Consider the following 16,820-nt stretch of genomic DNA (forward strand, 5'->3'; position numbering starts at 1 on the left):
AAATTACATAATTACATATCAGGTACAAAATGTAGACTTTAAAAAAAGTTATAAAATATAATCAAGCCATATTCTCCCCAATGTCTTAGAAATATCCTTCATTTATGGTCATTTCTGTTACAAGTGCTCATTTTGGTGAAGTAAACATGTTAAAACAATGTTAAATAATGACTTGACAACATTGAAATTGACCACATTTACAGTGTAGGCAACCAATTTGTATTTTGCACTCACAGAAAGTGTTGGCTAAGTCTCTTTTGCATTCCCTAGTAGTGATCAAATGTGCAACGCATAAAGTAACAATAAAGCATAATAGCACAAAATGGTTTATTATCAATTGAAAATTCAAACAAACGACCCAAGTGTAAGCGAAGTAAAGTATATTCCTTCACAACAGTCCCTTGTAGTTTTCCCCTGCTCCTCTAGCTGTAAGAGCTGACATATGGTGCAGATACATACTGTACAGTATTGTCACATGACTCACTACCATTTAGATGTGGCAGGTGGCAGGTTCATTGTGTTGCGAGTACAATATCTGACTTTGTGTTTGGACTTCCACATAAAGAGCTATTCTAATGCAAGCAAGGCCATTACCAATAGATCTGGTCACACCCCTGTGGCTGCAGAGAGAGACAGGATAAGACTGTGTGAATGTTCTGCTCACTCGCACATCAGAGAAAACTGCTTCAAATTCGGCTTTTCTTCCACGTTTAGTCCGGCCAATTTAGGTGTCTTCTTGCTAAGAATGTTTGCAAGGGAATGGAAGCTTGGCTTTAGGGACACGTCAACTCCACACACACGTGCGCACACACGTGCGCACACACACACACACACACACACACACACACACACACACACACACACACACACACACACACACACACACACACACACACACACAAACAGCTTGGAGCTCAACATAAGTGGAAATGCTATGGGTCTGTGACCTACAGCAGGTTCTATTACAGTAAGTGTTTTTCATTGAGTGAGTACAGTCTCACTGTGCTGTTGATGTACACTGCCCATACGTCATGTCAAATTGATAATAAAAAAAAGAGGGAGGGGGGTTGAGATTCGATCTGTTCTTGTCCCACTTTTTGGGGTTTTGAATAATGTCTCACATAACCAAGCAAACTGCCCACATGGGTTTGCAATTAAGAGACCCCCCTTACAGATTCCACCAACATCCCAAAACCTCTCCTACATATTGTACTTGGTCGGTTACAATTTGTATATTAAGGGTCTTATTAATCAGATACCTGAATATAAAAAAAACTCAGCCAATTTTGGTTTAGATACAATTTAAGTGTTTCTAAATTAGCAATATCCGAAACATTTGTGAGCTGTAGCAAAACAACCAATTTCTTTAAAAGAAAGTGCATTAATGATACATCATGAAAAGAATGATCATGTCAATGACAAATAATGCATGCTGTTATAGCAGCCATTTTACAGTGCAGATACAGATTTGTAGATGTTCGTACATTTTGAAATGTTAAATCAACCTCCTCTTTTGTAATATCAATTAGAAACTCAAAAATAAAACCATCACACAGTAGTAGACTGCTTTATATAACAAAAATGAGAAGAAAAAATATGACAGCAGTATCTCTCCTCAGTAATTCAACTCTGCATAGATGTAGCGTAGTAGAACACACAAAGCTAAGAACTTAGAATATAACAGTACTTCTATGAATGGGAGAGACTCAGGGAATATGCTTTCTGCTAAGATTTCCAGCAACATCGTTTAAAAAGCAGTCCTGGTGCAGGTCTCTCTGGATGGATGGTAGACATCTGCTTGGTGGTTCTCTGGGTGCGATGCGTAGAAATCAGTAGAGAGGTCCTAGTGTTCAACAATCATTCTGGGCTGTCACAGAGGCACTTATAACAAAACAAAAAAGTACAAAGCCATCAGCCACAAGGTTACCAGTCACCAAGGAAATCACTATGATTACTGGGTAGAAAATAAACAGTAATGATATTGATGATAAAACAATAAAAAAAACAGGCTTAGGGTTAGACTTTATGAGAATGAGAACTCCCGCCTTCCAGTCATACTGTGAGATTTGGATCTCTGACAGTGTCATCTCACCCCACAGTATCATGTCAATCATTGCTTGACTTATCACAGCGGTTACATCTGGACAGTTTAAATCTGGATTCTCCCTCTTTAGTGGGGGAGGTTTCTATTCCTGCACCATACTGATGAGCTATACTGGTGACACACAAGGGGCAAAAACTCAACCACAACTTTCTAAAATGTGCTCTAATAATTGGTTCCAATTCATGCTTGCTCATAACTCATATTATAACCAATGTGACACCAACCAAAAATATATAAAGCCTCAACAGCTCTTACCCCTCTACAGCTGTGACAGCAGCCTAGTTTAGGATCAAAACACAGACTCGGGGACCGGTCTCTGCCTACCCAGGGAGGTGGTACTGTATCGTGTCCGCTGCAGGGTGGCGTAGCTGGGCTTGTCAGAGAGCAGGCTGCGGTGGGCTGCAGGGGGCGCTATTTCACCATTCCTCTGCAGGGAGGCACACCTGCGCAGCGTGAGATCCAGCTTGGTCTGGATGTTGCTGGAGCTGTGCGCACGCTGGATGTCTACCAGGTTGTGATGCACAGCCTTTCCATTGACTAGCTGCGCTTTGCAACTATGGGTGTCGCATCGCGGGCTGCCGTTGACCCTCTTGTCTTCTTGTGCTACTGTGGTCAGGGTTCCGTTGGAGAGCGACAATTTGGCCAAATTGCTGCTAGCCAGCTTTCCCAGTTGCCCGTGGCCGTTCATACGCCTGTCTTGCACTTTGCTCGGTGTCCTCTGAATGTCTTTCTTCATGAAACCAGGTTTGAAAAAGGACAAGAGGCTGTCGTGGCTCCTCCCCTCCTCTCCCTTTTGGCCCTTCCTCTCCTCGGGGTGCATGATCATCTGTAACAAATCCCTTTGTGCCCTGGAGGTCGTCCCCGTTTGGACCTTGGTTCTTCTCAGTGTGGAGTCCCTGCTCGGAGGCGCACTGTGGCTGATGTGCCCCCCCAGAATGGCCCCTCTCTGGAGCTGGAGGTCCAAGATCCTGCCCTGGTCCTGCCTGGCCCTCTTGGATGACCTCTGGCCCAGTGAACCGTCATCCCTGGCCTTGACACTGCTACTGTTACTGATTCCCTGGCTGATGCTTCTCTCCACACCTGGTCTGCTCTGCCCCTCTGGTATTTTGGGGGAGTAACAGGTGTCTGAGCTCAGTCTGTCCGTGCAGCTGAGGCTACTGCCACTAGGGGAGCTGCCCAAGTCCCTCTGTCCCATGTCGAAGGCCCTGCCCTGGGTGCTTCTCTGTGGTGGGGTGGCCACCAGTGTGATAATAGGGTCTTTGGTACAGCGCGGCCGACGCCCCGACTCCAGGTACTCCACCAGCTCTCCGGGTTGGGTCTGTGCTGAATGTTTGGTGCGGTCCTTGGAGCCGAAAGACCAGCGCAGTGGCAGAACTTTGCTCAGATTCTCCTTGGGCTTAGTGGGCGACCTCATGCTCACACTCCTGCCTTGGGTCCGGACAAACGGCTTGGCTTCAAACCCGTCTACAGCGAAAGAGAGCATGCATCAGCTATGCCTGCTAAGATGCACTTCTGGTACACAATAAAACTGTGATTATAGTACAATATTGGTCCAGTACTATGCTAATACAAAGACATTGACATGAAAAGATTGTTTTGAAGGTTAACGGACCATACAGGTGTTGTTTTTTTCATGTTTTAGCCAATTTACAACAATTCACATATACTTGACATTCCTAAGTGTACCATACTTGTTTGGATGTTTGAATGTGCTTTTCCAACCTTCCAGGAAGCCGTTCATTCCATTCATGTCAATAGGGTGTGAAAACCCTTCACAGTGAAGATCCTGCCCAGGTTTATTTTTTGCCAAAGTTACTTTATTGTGGTCATTTAGTTTAATTCCCACATTGATTGAAAGTAGACACATCTTATGTGGAAAGCTCTGACATCCAGGACTCCAGGAGTCATTTGCCAAGCAGTACAGTACAGTACAGTACAGTACAGTATTCATGTGCTATTTGGTCTAAAAATCTAACCCAGAAGTCAAACCATAATCAAACATGGATGTCATGACAAGGATGAGGTGGATTTGGCTTCCTCTTGCTTTAAAAACCTTGCCTGGCTAACTACCAAGTAGGAACTTTGTTTATCTGATTGATCAAAAGCACATGAATGCACCATTCCTCTCCGTCGCACACACCATTCCTCTGTCGCACACACCATTCCTCTCTGTCGCACGCGTAAACCCTTGCAACAGAATGTGTGTCTCCAGCAGAAAATAGTCTATGAAGAAAAGATTATTTTCCGAACTAAATTCAAACATCCATGACTCCTAAACTCGGACACGAATGTTAGCTGGAGCAGCAGAGAATTTTACACTAAATGTATCACCTGAATTAAAATATAGGGAAATAGAGTAAATATTTAACAATCTAATATAGTAGGCCTATGGTTTAAATTGGAAAATGGTCAGTAGTAATGTAAGGTACTGTATGTGTGCAATGTAAATGAGCTAAAAGATGCTAAAACACCGGTATGGTCCTTTAAATTCCCAGGAAGAATCATTTCAAAACGTAAAAACATAAACAAGAATGTGGTTCACAATTCACTTTGATGCTAAAATAAAGAGATTAAGATGATGTATTGTAGTTGTTGAACACAACATACTGAGATTCAGTGTCCTATTTGCCCTAAAAAGAAAACATGCACATTGCAAGTATTTTATCTGTACTGTATAGTGAAAGAATGGCTAAACAGGGATACTCACTTGTGTCTACTTGTTTGGGGGGGTCCTCCCCAAACACGGGCAGCTCAGGGGACTCCGGTGCCAGCGTGGGAACCGGGGGTCCTGAGATGGATCCTCCGGAGCCCAGGCTGCCCCTCTCACTGCCCCCTGTCAGCCGGACCAGCCAGTGGTCAGAGGTGGAAGAGCTGGTGGAGCCTGGAGAGAGAGAAAAGGATTCAAACCTATTATGGACATGGAGGACGAGATATAATCTGTCTTTTTGCTTATCACTTCTTTGTTGAACACATAGACACACACCCACACCCACACCCACACACGTACGTACAGAAACTCCATATAAGCCTGTCCACAGCAACATCTATAGCTGTGATTCTCAACCTTTTTCATATCACATTTTAACACAAATATCTAGTTTCTACTCCTTACATTTTCAAAACAGGCTAGTTACTTTAGTTTTAATGTATGAGAAAGAAAAACGCTGTAACGTTGTTTGTCTCTCTCATCTCCCAGCTGTCTCCCAGCTGTCTCTCATCTCCCAGCTTTCACACATTATGTGTACCTTTTCTATGGAGAGCCCATATCACACAAATTATGAATCAAAGTATAGTCTTTATACATCTTAAAAGAGGGGATATTGAAGGGGATATTTTAAGTCTTTGAATGCTATTAATATGATGTGAGTTTCAGTTAGCTTTGTACAGAAACAGCCGGTAGAAATACTTTTTACTTCATTACATTTCAGAGCCTGTACCTTTTTTTTACTTGAGTAAACAAGTTGAATTGGTACTTCTACTTTCACCAGTCTTGTTTTTGCACAAGTAACTGTACTTCTACTTAAAATACAGTATGTTCCCCATTTCTGCCTCCCCCCACAACCTAAATGCAATTCCTTCATTTATGGAGACCCCTCCAAAAAATGCCCAGTGAAGAAACTGAAAAGCATACCACACTACCAATTATTATTATTATTAGTATTAATTCATTACAGACCGAAAAATCACTTTTCTGACCATTATAGCTTTTTTTTGCCAGGTGTCAAGTCATGCTACTCCCATACGAGATTTCAGAAGGCTCATTTCCTCCTTTACTTCTTCACAGAAACTTACAGCAGAAGGCACCTGTGTAAGGAAGGAGGTTTGAAGAAGGCTGACCTGTGACTGAGGAACTGGCAGACCAGGGGGGGATGGCGTTTCGTCTCTGGTAGAAGAGGATGTAGGCGCCGCGCGTGCACACCTCCCCCTCCGGCACTGGCTCGGCAGTGCTGTCGTCATAGCTGTACCACTGGCCGTCCACAGAGTTCCTGCAGAAGGCTGCGTTCACGTGATAACAATGAAAAGAGATGTAAGCAGGGTAAGAGGGAATATTTAATGAGGCAAAAATCATGTAAAATGTCTCACGGATTAAAAGTTTGTATTTTGATCCTGATTTCCTGATAAGAGCCTACTGTCTCAAAGTGTGTTCATTCATTCAGAATAGAGCTGAAAGTCCATCCAAAATGGATTTCTAACTGTGGTCATGAATCAAGTCCAATATTAATTAATTTATAATTATACATTTTAATTTAATTTAATTTAATTTATAATTCATATTAGTGACCCCGTCGTTTCATCATGCTCAAACCTGAAAACTAACATGTTTGTGAACATATTCAACAACATTTCCCTCTTTTAAGACAACGAAGCAGTCCTGGGTCTGTCATCACTCTGCATTTCTATGGTTTACCAAAATAAAAGTAGATCCGGTCTCCTAAACAGGAACTCTCTCTCCTAAATGGTATGCCCCACCCCCTCTATGTTCTAGCAATAAAAATGCTATTCGGAGAAATTAGGTTCTTAAACGTTGGCGCCACAATCACACAGCAGGATCTGCTGTTGAATCTGTTTCAGGCTATTTGTCGGCAATGGGAATTGGGAAGTAAAAATCCTAATGGTACAAACTTGTCGCATATTGGCTATTAGTTTATATTCTGGTTCTTCATGGCGGACAAGTGCCAAATAACCCCTATGTTAAATCCAAGTGGGATGTTGCTTTAAACCATTTTAAATTTAAAAAAAATGCATGACAAGAAAAACGACATATTCTTTTCAGTCCTAACTCAGACCTGTGTAGTGTCCGCCGTGCATGCCCCCGTGGTGGTTGCACACTGCATACAGATCGTACAGGAAGTCGGGCGGGGGCGCGTCGGGCGGCCGGGACTGTTTCCAGCCAGGCTGTGGGCGGGCGAGGGGGGGCGGGGGCTGCCGGCCGCAGTGGCCCCGCTTCACCACGTGGGGCGCCATGTCCAGGCCGGCCAGGGGGAAGTGCACCAGCGTGGTCAGCTTGTTCCTGCGCTCGCCCACCTGCCGGAAGCGCTTCAGGTGGAGGATGAGGATGTCTGGCAGCGTCCACAGGCTCATCTTCACCATGCCCTGCTGCAGCTGCTGGCAGTGCGGGCACTTCCACGCGTCGTCCGGGGCCAGCTGGTGGGGAGGGAGAGATGGAGGACAAGAGTGAGAGAGAGAGAGAGGGACATCATTTATATAAGTGTCTTGTAATTAAATTCAAGATGATTTAAAAAATCAATGGTTTATTGAAGATTAAACTGGACAAGGACATGCTCATCTTTTTGTATTTTCTTGTCACATGCACACCACAACCCATACCCCGTCTATACGGCAGCCACGTACACACACATGCGCGCGGACGCACGCACTCACACACACGCACGCATGCACACACACACACACACACACACACGAACGCTCAATTCTGATAAACTGTGAAATGGTTATTTATGACCTACTTAAATGCCTGTTTCTCTTCTATAAGTTCATTGTAAATGAGCAAACTAATCACCAGCTTCCAGCATTGCCTGCCTCTCCCCTACAACGCCACAGGGTGGTGACAAAGGGCTACACCAGCAGCCATACTCACAGTCATTATTAACATTATTATTAATGCTATAAGTTGTAAAGAACTGACTTGGGATTGTGAGTGGAGAGTCAAGAAATGGCTACATTGTTACATAAAAACTGTTGAACATGAACTCAGAAGCACTTACACCTTACAAGCTTTGATAAAACACCACAGATTAATTCGCTTAAAATCACAAACTTAACTTTCATTTAATTTCCTCATTAGCATTTTTTAAAGGGATGACAGGCACAATAAACGAAAGTCCTCCCTGCACACTTTTTCAAAGCTATTAAGAGAGATGAAACATAAACTATGGACGACACGACTCATCCCCTTTATCGATCGAGCCTGTCTGGCTTTCTATTAGCCTGGGAGGTGGGTGGCTGATCAATGTCTTACCAATACTCCTGTCTATTAGAGAATGACAAAACTCTAGTTACTGACGGTTCTGTCACTACCACAAGTTACAGGGTGCAGGAGAAAGAGAGCTAGTGTTCTTGTTTATGTCATCATGTGTAATACAGTCACCATCACCAGTATGACTCTCTAAGCTTGGATTCGCTCGGCTCAGTGTCTTGGTCAAGGACAGTTTGACAACATCCATGGCTGTTAACGGGCCCATTGGGTGACAACAGACTGCCTACTGTACCTGCTCCTCTTTGGTGTAGAGCTGGAAGCACTCGTCCAAGGTGCAGCTGTACTGCTGGACGTGCTGCTGCTGCTGGCTCCTCACGCTCTCCGCATCCTTCACCACCTCCTCCTGAATATTACCAAACAGACTGCAGCCCGGCACACACACAGTTGTTACATAATGCGTGTGGAAAGTTCATTTTGCTTGTTTTTCTCAAGTGAACACAACAGAGCGATCAGAGGGCCGTCTGGACTGACCAGTCTTTGATTCGGTGCTCCCACTCGATGATGAGTTTCACGTGCGGCGGGCCTCCCGAGCCGCACAGCTTCAGAGCTCTGCAACACATGGAGGTGAAAGGTCATCCAGCCAGCGAGGGGTTAACATCAGACCCTTTCAGTGTGATACTGACTGTTTATGCTTAAAGTGTTATTTCCAAGAGGGCTTAATTCTCTCATGTGCTAGAGATGTTATGAGACTTTTTACTGTGGCTGTACAGAGCGCACTTTTTTACTGAGTGTTTTCAACCACTAGGTGTCAGCATGACCAAATAAAAAAGGTAATGCAAGCAAGACAATGGAGAACAGTTGGATAGAGAGCTAGATAAATAAAGACAGATGAAAGCATTTTATTTATGCTATACAGTAGCTACAGTTTTGCCTCGTTGGCATTGGGGATCCTAAAGTTTAGGTGAACTAATGTATTCTAAGCTTAGAGCGAAAGCTCAACTTAAATCTTACAGGGAGCACTTCAAACCCACTTTCATTACATGGTGCTGTGCTGTGTACGGCTCCAAGCTGCCTCGGAGGAAATAGCTGCTGATCTCAGCTCTGTTGACGCAGAGAGAGAGAGAGCCAAATCTCCCCACAGGAGAGATGCCTCCCTGATCTCAGCTCTGTTGACGCAGAGAGAGAGAGCCAAATCTCCCCACAGGAGAGATGCCTCCCTAAGGACCAAACAGTGATGTATGTGACACGGTTCAGTGAAAAATAAGCAAACTGTGAAAAGTCAGTCCAAATGATCTGGACACAGGAAGTTCTCTAGTATAAGAAGCACAATGATGCTGCCGGACATCATAGACATACTGTAGATACACAGTAGAAAGGCCATTAAAAGTAGACTAAACAACACTGGCACTACCAAGTTTTTGTGCGGCAAAGTTCTTGTTCAGTTGGACGCCGGTTGACTTTGGGGACCGAGCCTATTTCTGAAGCATTAGAGCTTAAACACTTCATACATCGTTACATTAACTTCTCGGATACGGCGCTAGCGCTACACATTTGCATGTCAAAAGATTTCAGAGGCATTTGCCCCCATCAGCACCATTCAACGAATAAATGAACTTTTCTTAGCAACTACGCAAATGGAAGTTCCTTTTAAGTTCCTGCCAAAATGCCCCTTTGAAATGGCAATTCACTTTTGCAAGAGCAAGCCATTAGACACCCACATGTGAAAAGGAATTAAAGAAAAAGCTGCACATTTCCATCGTAGGTGCAAACTGCAAATTGAGCCTAGCCTGTACAGTTAGTATGATATAGATTAAAAAACATAAAATTAAGCATTGGTGTCACATCTGTAGGCTATACTGTATGATAACGTGGAGTTATCGATAGGGTGGATACCTAGTGCCAAAATCTGCATGTGTTGCAATCTGTTTGTTATCTACATGGGTAAACTGAATATATGGTGAATAATTTAACAATGCACACCTAGGCACTTTTTGTAGATATGAATGGCCTTCTGCAGAACTGTTAATGCGAGTACCGGTATGACACATTTTGCTCATAATCAATTTAAGCTGTAAATTCACAACCTTCATTCATTTATATTGATAATTTTACTTGTTTTTTCTTTCAAAATGCATAATTTTTAGTCTCTCCTCACATATTTTCATTATTATTATTTTTTGCTGTATCCTGTTACTAGTGTTGGTGCAACAACCCATATTCCCCAAGGGAATCATTCATGGGAATCGTTAAAGTTTCCTCTTATCTGGACAGATTAACTACATCTTAGAAGGTAATTCAAGTGTGCATCGCTTGCTATTCACATGTATACAGATGGAAAAAAACACACGTAGAAAGATGTGTCCAGACGTGCAAACGTGGATTGTTAAAGGCCGGGTTTACCGTGGGGAACATGAATATATATTAATTCTTAAAAAATCTTAAATTTTGAATCCGTTGAAATTTTTGAAATTGCTTGTTCACAGCCAGAGAAAAAAAAAATGAAAAAAAAAAAAAAAAAAAAAAAAAAAAAAATTGGGCCAGGTGACGCGTTTCGCGTCGAAACGCGTCACCTGGCCCATTTTTTTTTTTTTTTTTTTTTTCATTTATTTTTTTCTCTGGCTGTGAACAAGCAATTTCAAAAATTTCAACGGATTCGAAATTTAAGATTTTTTAAGAATTAATATATATTCATGTTCCCCACGGTAAACCCGGCCTTTAAGTGTTCTCATGATCAGATCATATTTACAGATGGGAGCGGTATGCATAGAAAAATATGACCATTATTTCCAATAGCGGTGTTGTACCGGCCTCACCTGTCCACAGCAGGGTGGTGGAGAGGCCGCCCGTCCTGAGGCGACAGGTAGCTGTAGGATGCTGATCCTCCCACCACACGGATGTTGAACAGCACTCTGGTGTTCTGAAAGGAGGCCACAACCAAAACACTGTAAAGCCAAGGACAAGCTCATAATATATTAAATAAAACCAAACATCTGAGTATTCCTGTGCTTCTCATTCATCACTTTGCCACAATGCTATTTGCTTCCAATATTAGGATCCCCCCCCTCCCTCCTTTCTACAGTCTAGTCCTCGCTCTGTCCCCGACTCTGTTCCCATAAACACTGCCTTCCATAACTCAGATCCCTGTCTGAGAAGTCTTCCCTCTGCCTTGATTTTATTATGGACTTTATGGCTACAGAAACTTGGCTGGGGAACGGGGACTCTGCACCCTTGATTGAGGCAATACCTCCTGACTTCTCGTTTGTACCTCCCCCAGCTCTCTGTTGGAGAACAGAGATGCATAATGCACCTCAAATGCTCTCGCCTCCGAGTGTTCAACAGAGCCATTTAATCCAGGGGTTTTCAAAGTCTGAGACCGTGGGCCTCCCTCCAGACAAAGCTTGGAGAAAGGCGCCCCCCTCGCTCAATTCCTGGATGCCTATATAGGGATCATGATCGTGTTATTTGATCCCAGACGCTCAACAATTGAGCAAATATAGCCTGAGTTTGCTGTTTGACATACTTCAGACTACACCAAATACATAGGAAAAAAGGGTCTGTCTGAAAACATTTATTAGTTTCTGACACTGGGAAAGTGGGAGAAACAGTGAAATTCCTCAAAACTCGGAACTATCGCTTTAACGAAATCACACACATTTAGGCCGTTCTAATGTGATCTCCTTTTGATAACGCTTCCATTCACTGAGCCTCCCCTGAAACTGCCTGGAGCCCCTCTGGTGAGGCCCGCCTCCCACTTTGAAAATCCCCGATTTAATCAGTCTCTTCTGGAGGCCGTTCATATAAAAGGGCAGACTCTTGGTTTGGTGCGTTGTCATGCGTTTGCCCTGTACAATGCTGAACCTTGATATTTCTGAGACCATATCACAGCTCGCTCCGGTATTCTCAACTTGTTTTCTGAGGCTTTTTACATCTCAGTGCAGCATTTGATGCAGTCGATCACGCAGTTCTACTTTAAAAGATAAATCAACAAATCACAGAACAGAAAGCTGCTGCACAGCAGCAATGTCTGGCTCTGTGTGATTTAGTGTTGTTTTACTGTTTAAACGCTGGCCTGACATGTCAGACACATAGCACTGACTCTTACAGAACACACAGCACTGACTCTTACAGAACACACAGCACTGACTCTTACAGAACACACAGCACTGACTCTTACAGAACACATAGCACTGACTCTTACAGAACACACAGCACTGACTCTTACAGAACACACAGCACTGACTCTTACAGAACACATAGCACTGACTCTTACAGAACACACAGCACTGACTCTTACAGAACACACAGCACTGACTCTTACAGAACACATAGCACTGACTCTTACAGAACACACAGCACTGACTCTTACAGAACACACAGCACTGACTCTTACAGAACACACAGCACTGACTCTTACAGAACACACAGCACTGACTCTTACAGAACACACAGCACTGACTCTTACAGAACACACAGCACTGACTCTTACAGAACACACAGCACTGACTCTTACAGAACACACAGCACTGACTCTTACAGAACACACAGCACTGACTCTTACAGAACACACAGCACTGACTCTTACAGAACACATAGCACTGACTCTTACAGAACACATAGCACTGACTCTTACAGAACACACAGCACTGACTCTTACAGAACACACAGCACTGACTCTTACAGAACACACAGCACTGACTCTTACAGAACACACAGCACTGACTCTTACAGAACACATAGCACTGACTCTTACAGAACACATAGCACTGACTCTTACAGAACACACAGCACTGACTCTTACAGAACACATAGCACTGACTCTTACAGAACACACAGCACTGACTCTTACAGAACACATAGCACTGACTCTTACAGAACACATAGCACTGACTCTTACAGAACACACAGCACTGACTCTTACAGAACACACAGCACTGACTCTTACAGAACACATAGCACTGACTCTTACAGAACACACAGCACTGACTCTTACAGAACACACAGCACTGACTCTTACAGAACACTTACAGAACACACAGCACTGACTCTTACAGAACACTTACAGAACACATAGCACTGACTCTTACAGAACACACAGCACTGACTCTTACAGAACACACAGCACTGACTCTTACAGAACACACAGCACTGACTCTTACAGAACACACAGCACTGACTCTTACAGAACACACAGCACTGACTCTTACAGAACACACAGCACTGACTCTTGAGGCTTGATTTTTGACATCATGTTCAAGTATAATGTATGAAGATAAATTATGTATGTGATGAAGTATAACATGTCACATGTCCTGCATAACATGTAACCCATTTTTTGGGGGTCCTTGATATGAAAAAGGTTGAGAAACACTGCCTTAGATGACACTTTTGGATGTCCAAGACTTCCTTAATCTCAATGTAACAAATTCAAAGTTGTTATTTGGGTTTCCCTGGAAAACGTAGCTTTGAATGTGAAAGCTGTAGCTAAGAACCTAGGCAGGCTCTTTGAATCTAGAACATGGCTGTGCAGTCGTGTTTTCTGCAGAGAATTATTTGGAAAATGAAACTGCCACTATCCCCGGCTCACTCGGAGAAGGTCGTTCCTCTCATTTAGACTTTTGCAACTCCCTTTGCTCCTGCCTCTCTACTCACACCCGCAGGTTATCCAGAATGCTGACTCCACGCTTCTGTCTGCTGCAAAACAACCAGATCACACCAGCCAGTTTAGCCTCTTGTGCCTGCCATGCATTAGAAGACATTTAGCCCAACGCACGCTCACAATCTGTCTCAAGTCATGAGTTTAGAGTCCTAGAGGTCACATTTTAACATTCTCTTCAGACTGAGATGCATGCAGCAATGCATCACATATTAAACTTTAATCTGTGATGTGATGCTTTAGTAATGCTTTAATAATGAAAGACTCCAGCAGGATTTAGGTACCGTATATATCCTGGCTTGCATCACACAGGTTTTCAGTGCATGTGAAGGATTACACAGCACAGGCTCAAAAGACTGATAACAGACTATGATGCTTGAGTGTGAGTGAAGCTACATCATCTCCCTCTGCCACCATCACCTGCATCCTCCACCCGTCCACCAGACTGCATCCACCAAGACAGCTCCAACTAACAACCGCGTCAGGGCGCCCGGGTGGTGCAGCGCAGAGCCATAGAGATATAAGAGTTGCATCATCTCCATTCACTCAAATGGATAAATATATATATATATATTGCAGCAGAATGGACCGTTTGTGATGTACTTTGAAAGGGCAAGACGTTTAAAGAATCAAATTGTATATTATCAGCATTATTTTATGCATTCAAACGTGTTTCCTGGAACTATTTCCTGGCACACACTATAGCTGCGTGAGTCACATGACGATCAAGCATTTTGGCACCACTCTCTATTCCAGTGGTTCTCAACCTGGGGGTCGGGACCCCCCAGGGGGTTGCGAGATTATTTTGGGGGGTCGCTGGATGATTGTCAAAAGTGAAAAAAATAAGAAATGATTTTTCTCCCATGATGATTAAATCTCCCATACCAATGGTTTAATGTATTATAAAGCTATATAAACTATAAAAAGGATTTCAGTGAGTTAGTGAAATCAGTGTGTGAATGCGTGCACACTGTCGTTGGGTTGGGTAGTGGCGGGAGGGGGTCGCGAACCCCAGCCTAAAGTTTTTTGGGGGTCACGGCTCAAAAAGGTTGAGAACCACTGCTCTATTCAATCACTCTGGTGCAGTGGTAGATTCTCTGCCTACCAACACGAGGGTTGCCGGTTCGAGCCCCCGTGTTACCTCCTGCTTGGTCGTGCGTCCATACAGGCACAATTGGCCGTGTCTGCGGGTGGGAAGCCGGATTAAGGGTACGTGTCCTGGTCGCTGCACTAGTGCCTCCTCTGGTCAGTCGTGACACCTGTTCGGAGATGAGGGGAACTGGGGGGAATAGCATGGTCCTCCTATGTGCTATGTCCTGCCGGTGAAACTCCTCGCTCTCAGGGGACAAGAATAAGAAGCAGCTGGTGACTGGACATGTATCGGAGGAAGCACGTGCTAGTCTACAACTCTCCCCAGATCGGCAGAGGGGGTGGAGCAATGACCAGGACAGCCTTTCACCTTTGTCTATAAATGTTTATACTCACCGGTCTCTCTCCCTGCACCGTGTGTAAGTCATACTTCCAGCAGAATTCTAACATCCATACACATAACACAAGACCTTCAGATCCCCTTCACCCCCCATACTATCACACTACAAATAACCAATTTTCAATACGCTACAGAGGAACCATACTATGGAATAAATATATCCACATAGCCAAACACGCATCATCCATCATCTCTTATAAATCCAATATCAGAACCTCTCTATTGAGTCACTCATATAGTCTTTGTACATTACACACTACACCTCACATTGCCTTTTAAACACCTTGCCATGTTTAATTGTATTGTATTTTATTTTACTTCTTTTTTGTTGTTTGTTCTTCTCCCTTGTTCCTGTTGATATTGTATGTTTTTGCTGTAACTCTTGATAACTTTGATTTAATCTCTGAGGTAAGAGATCTCGCATAAGCCCTCTAGGCTTTCTTGTCTCTTACCTGCACAATATTTGCACATACTTGTATATTTTGTTCCGTTATTGTTTTACTGTGTGCAAATAAATAAACAAACAAACAAACAAACAAATATTGATTGGACTGTTGAGCTGAGATGGCTCTGGCCAGAGGTGTTCAAAACTATCAAGCGTTGAATAAACTCTGATGGCCATAGTGCTAATTTTGACAGAGTTCTGTAGAGTAGAGCGCAACAGAAGGGCAGAGGAGAGAGAGAAGTGGAGCAGAGGGCAAGACCTGCCAACAGTCTGTGCTCCCAGCATGCAGCTCAACTGGAAGCAGCATGCAGCGCCTCGCCGTGGAGGCGCCCCGCTACCTCGGGAAGAAATATGAGAAGTTGTGTTCGGCTTCAAAGTTTCATTTTACGCAGAAACACAATAAACCACGAAGATAATCAGGCCTCTAACTCATATCACTCTCAATTGGAGTGGAAAGCCCGAGAAGACGAGAAGAAAGAAAGAACAAATAACAGACTAATATCTTCTGCTCATCCCTTTGAAACTTGCTTACATTACGCGGAGATCTGCTTAGATTGGAGATGCTTTAGGAATGAGGGAGCGCTTTTCTAAAATGAAATTGATTTCCTCTCGGTCAAATGAAATCTAGTGTGTTGCTGCTGGCGGAGCTCCAGTGTCAACAACAGCACCGACTCCTGTGAAGAAAGCCTGGAGAGGCCTTCCTATAGGCCTGATGGCAGGGAGGAGCGCCCCCCACAGGAGGCTACACACTCTTGGAAAAATACTGATGTGCTGCTCACATGGATCCACTGGAATGCATCAGCCTTGAGGGTATCACTCACGATACTTCTACATTCCTGCTTCAAGATACACAACTAAGCATCAAGGCTCAAACGTACATCAATCTATTTGTCAATCTGTAACAGTTTCTGTTCAGTACATTCATGATGTTAAATTATTACATTATTATTACATTCACGTTACGCTAAACAAGTGCCATTTGTTATACCAGATTGTATTGTTCCACACCCACTCATTCAAAAGCAGAAATAGCTGGAACACCTTGAATTTGAAGCTTCCTGAGGTGGAATATCTAGTCAATTAAACCATTTTCAGAGTCAATAATGCCCATTTTAACAAGTCATGCATCCGATTTTCAGTGTTGAAAATGTGTTTTCATAAAACAAGAGAAAAAGTCTGTTTCCAAATTCC

General features: G+C 43.5%; 1 protein-coding gene across 1 annotated transcript in view; it reads right to left on the reverse strand.

Annotated features, from left to right (window-relative positions):
* Positions 1–2,393: 2,393 nt before the first annotated feature.
* Positions 2,394–16,820, reverse strand: part of usp43b (ubiquitin specific peptidase 43b) — a gene marked incomplete at both ends in the record, with an annotated part of 93,845 nt that continues 79,418 nt past the window's right edge. Inside the window, 7 exons of the mRNA XM_083648656.1 lie at positions 2,394–3,568; positions 4,812–4,985; positions 5,942–6,100; positions 6,892–7,249; positions 8,335–8,464; positions 8,574–8,651; positions 10,856–10,959. Coding sequence (XP_083504782.1) covers positions 2,394–3,568; positions 4,812–4,985; positions 5,942–6,100; positions 6,892–7,249; positions 8,335–8,464; positions 8,574–8,651; positions 10,856–10,959 — 2,178 coding nt within the window. The remainder of the gene's footprint in view (positions 3,569–4,811; positions 4,986–5,941; positions 6,101–6,891; positions 7,250–8,334; positions 8,465–8,573; positions 8,652–10,855; positions 10,960–16,820) is intronic.

Source organism: Poromitra crassiceps, assembly GCF_964638095.1.
Source record: "Poromitra crassiceps genome assembly, chromosome: 13".
Classification (NCBI taxonomy): domain Eukaryota; kingdom Metazoa; phylum Chordata; class Actinopteri; order Beryciformes; family Melamphaidae; genus Poromitra; species Poromitra crassiceps.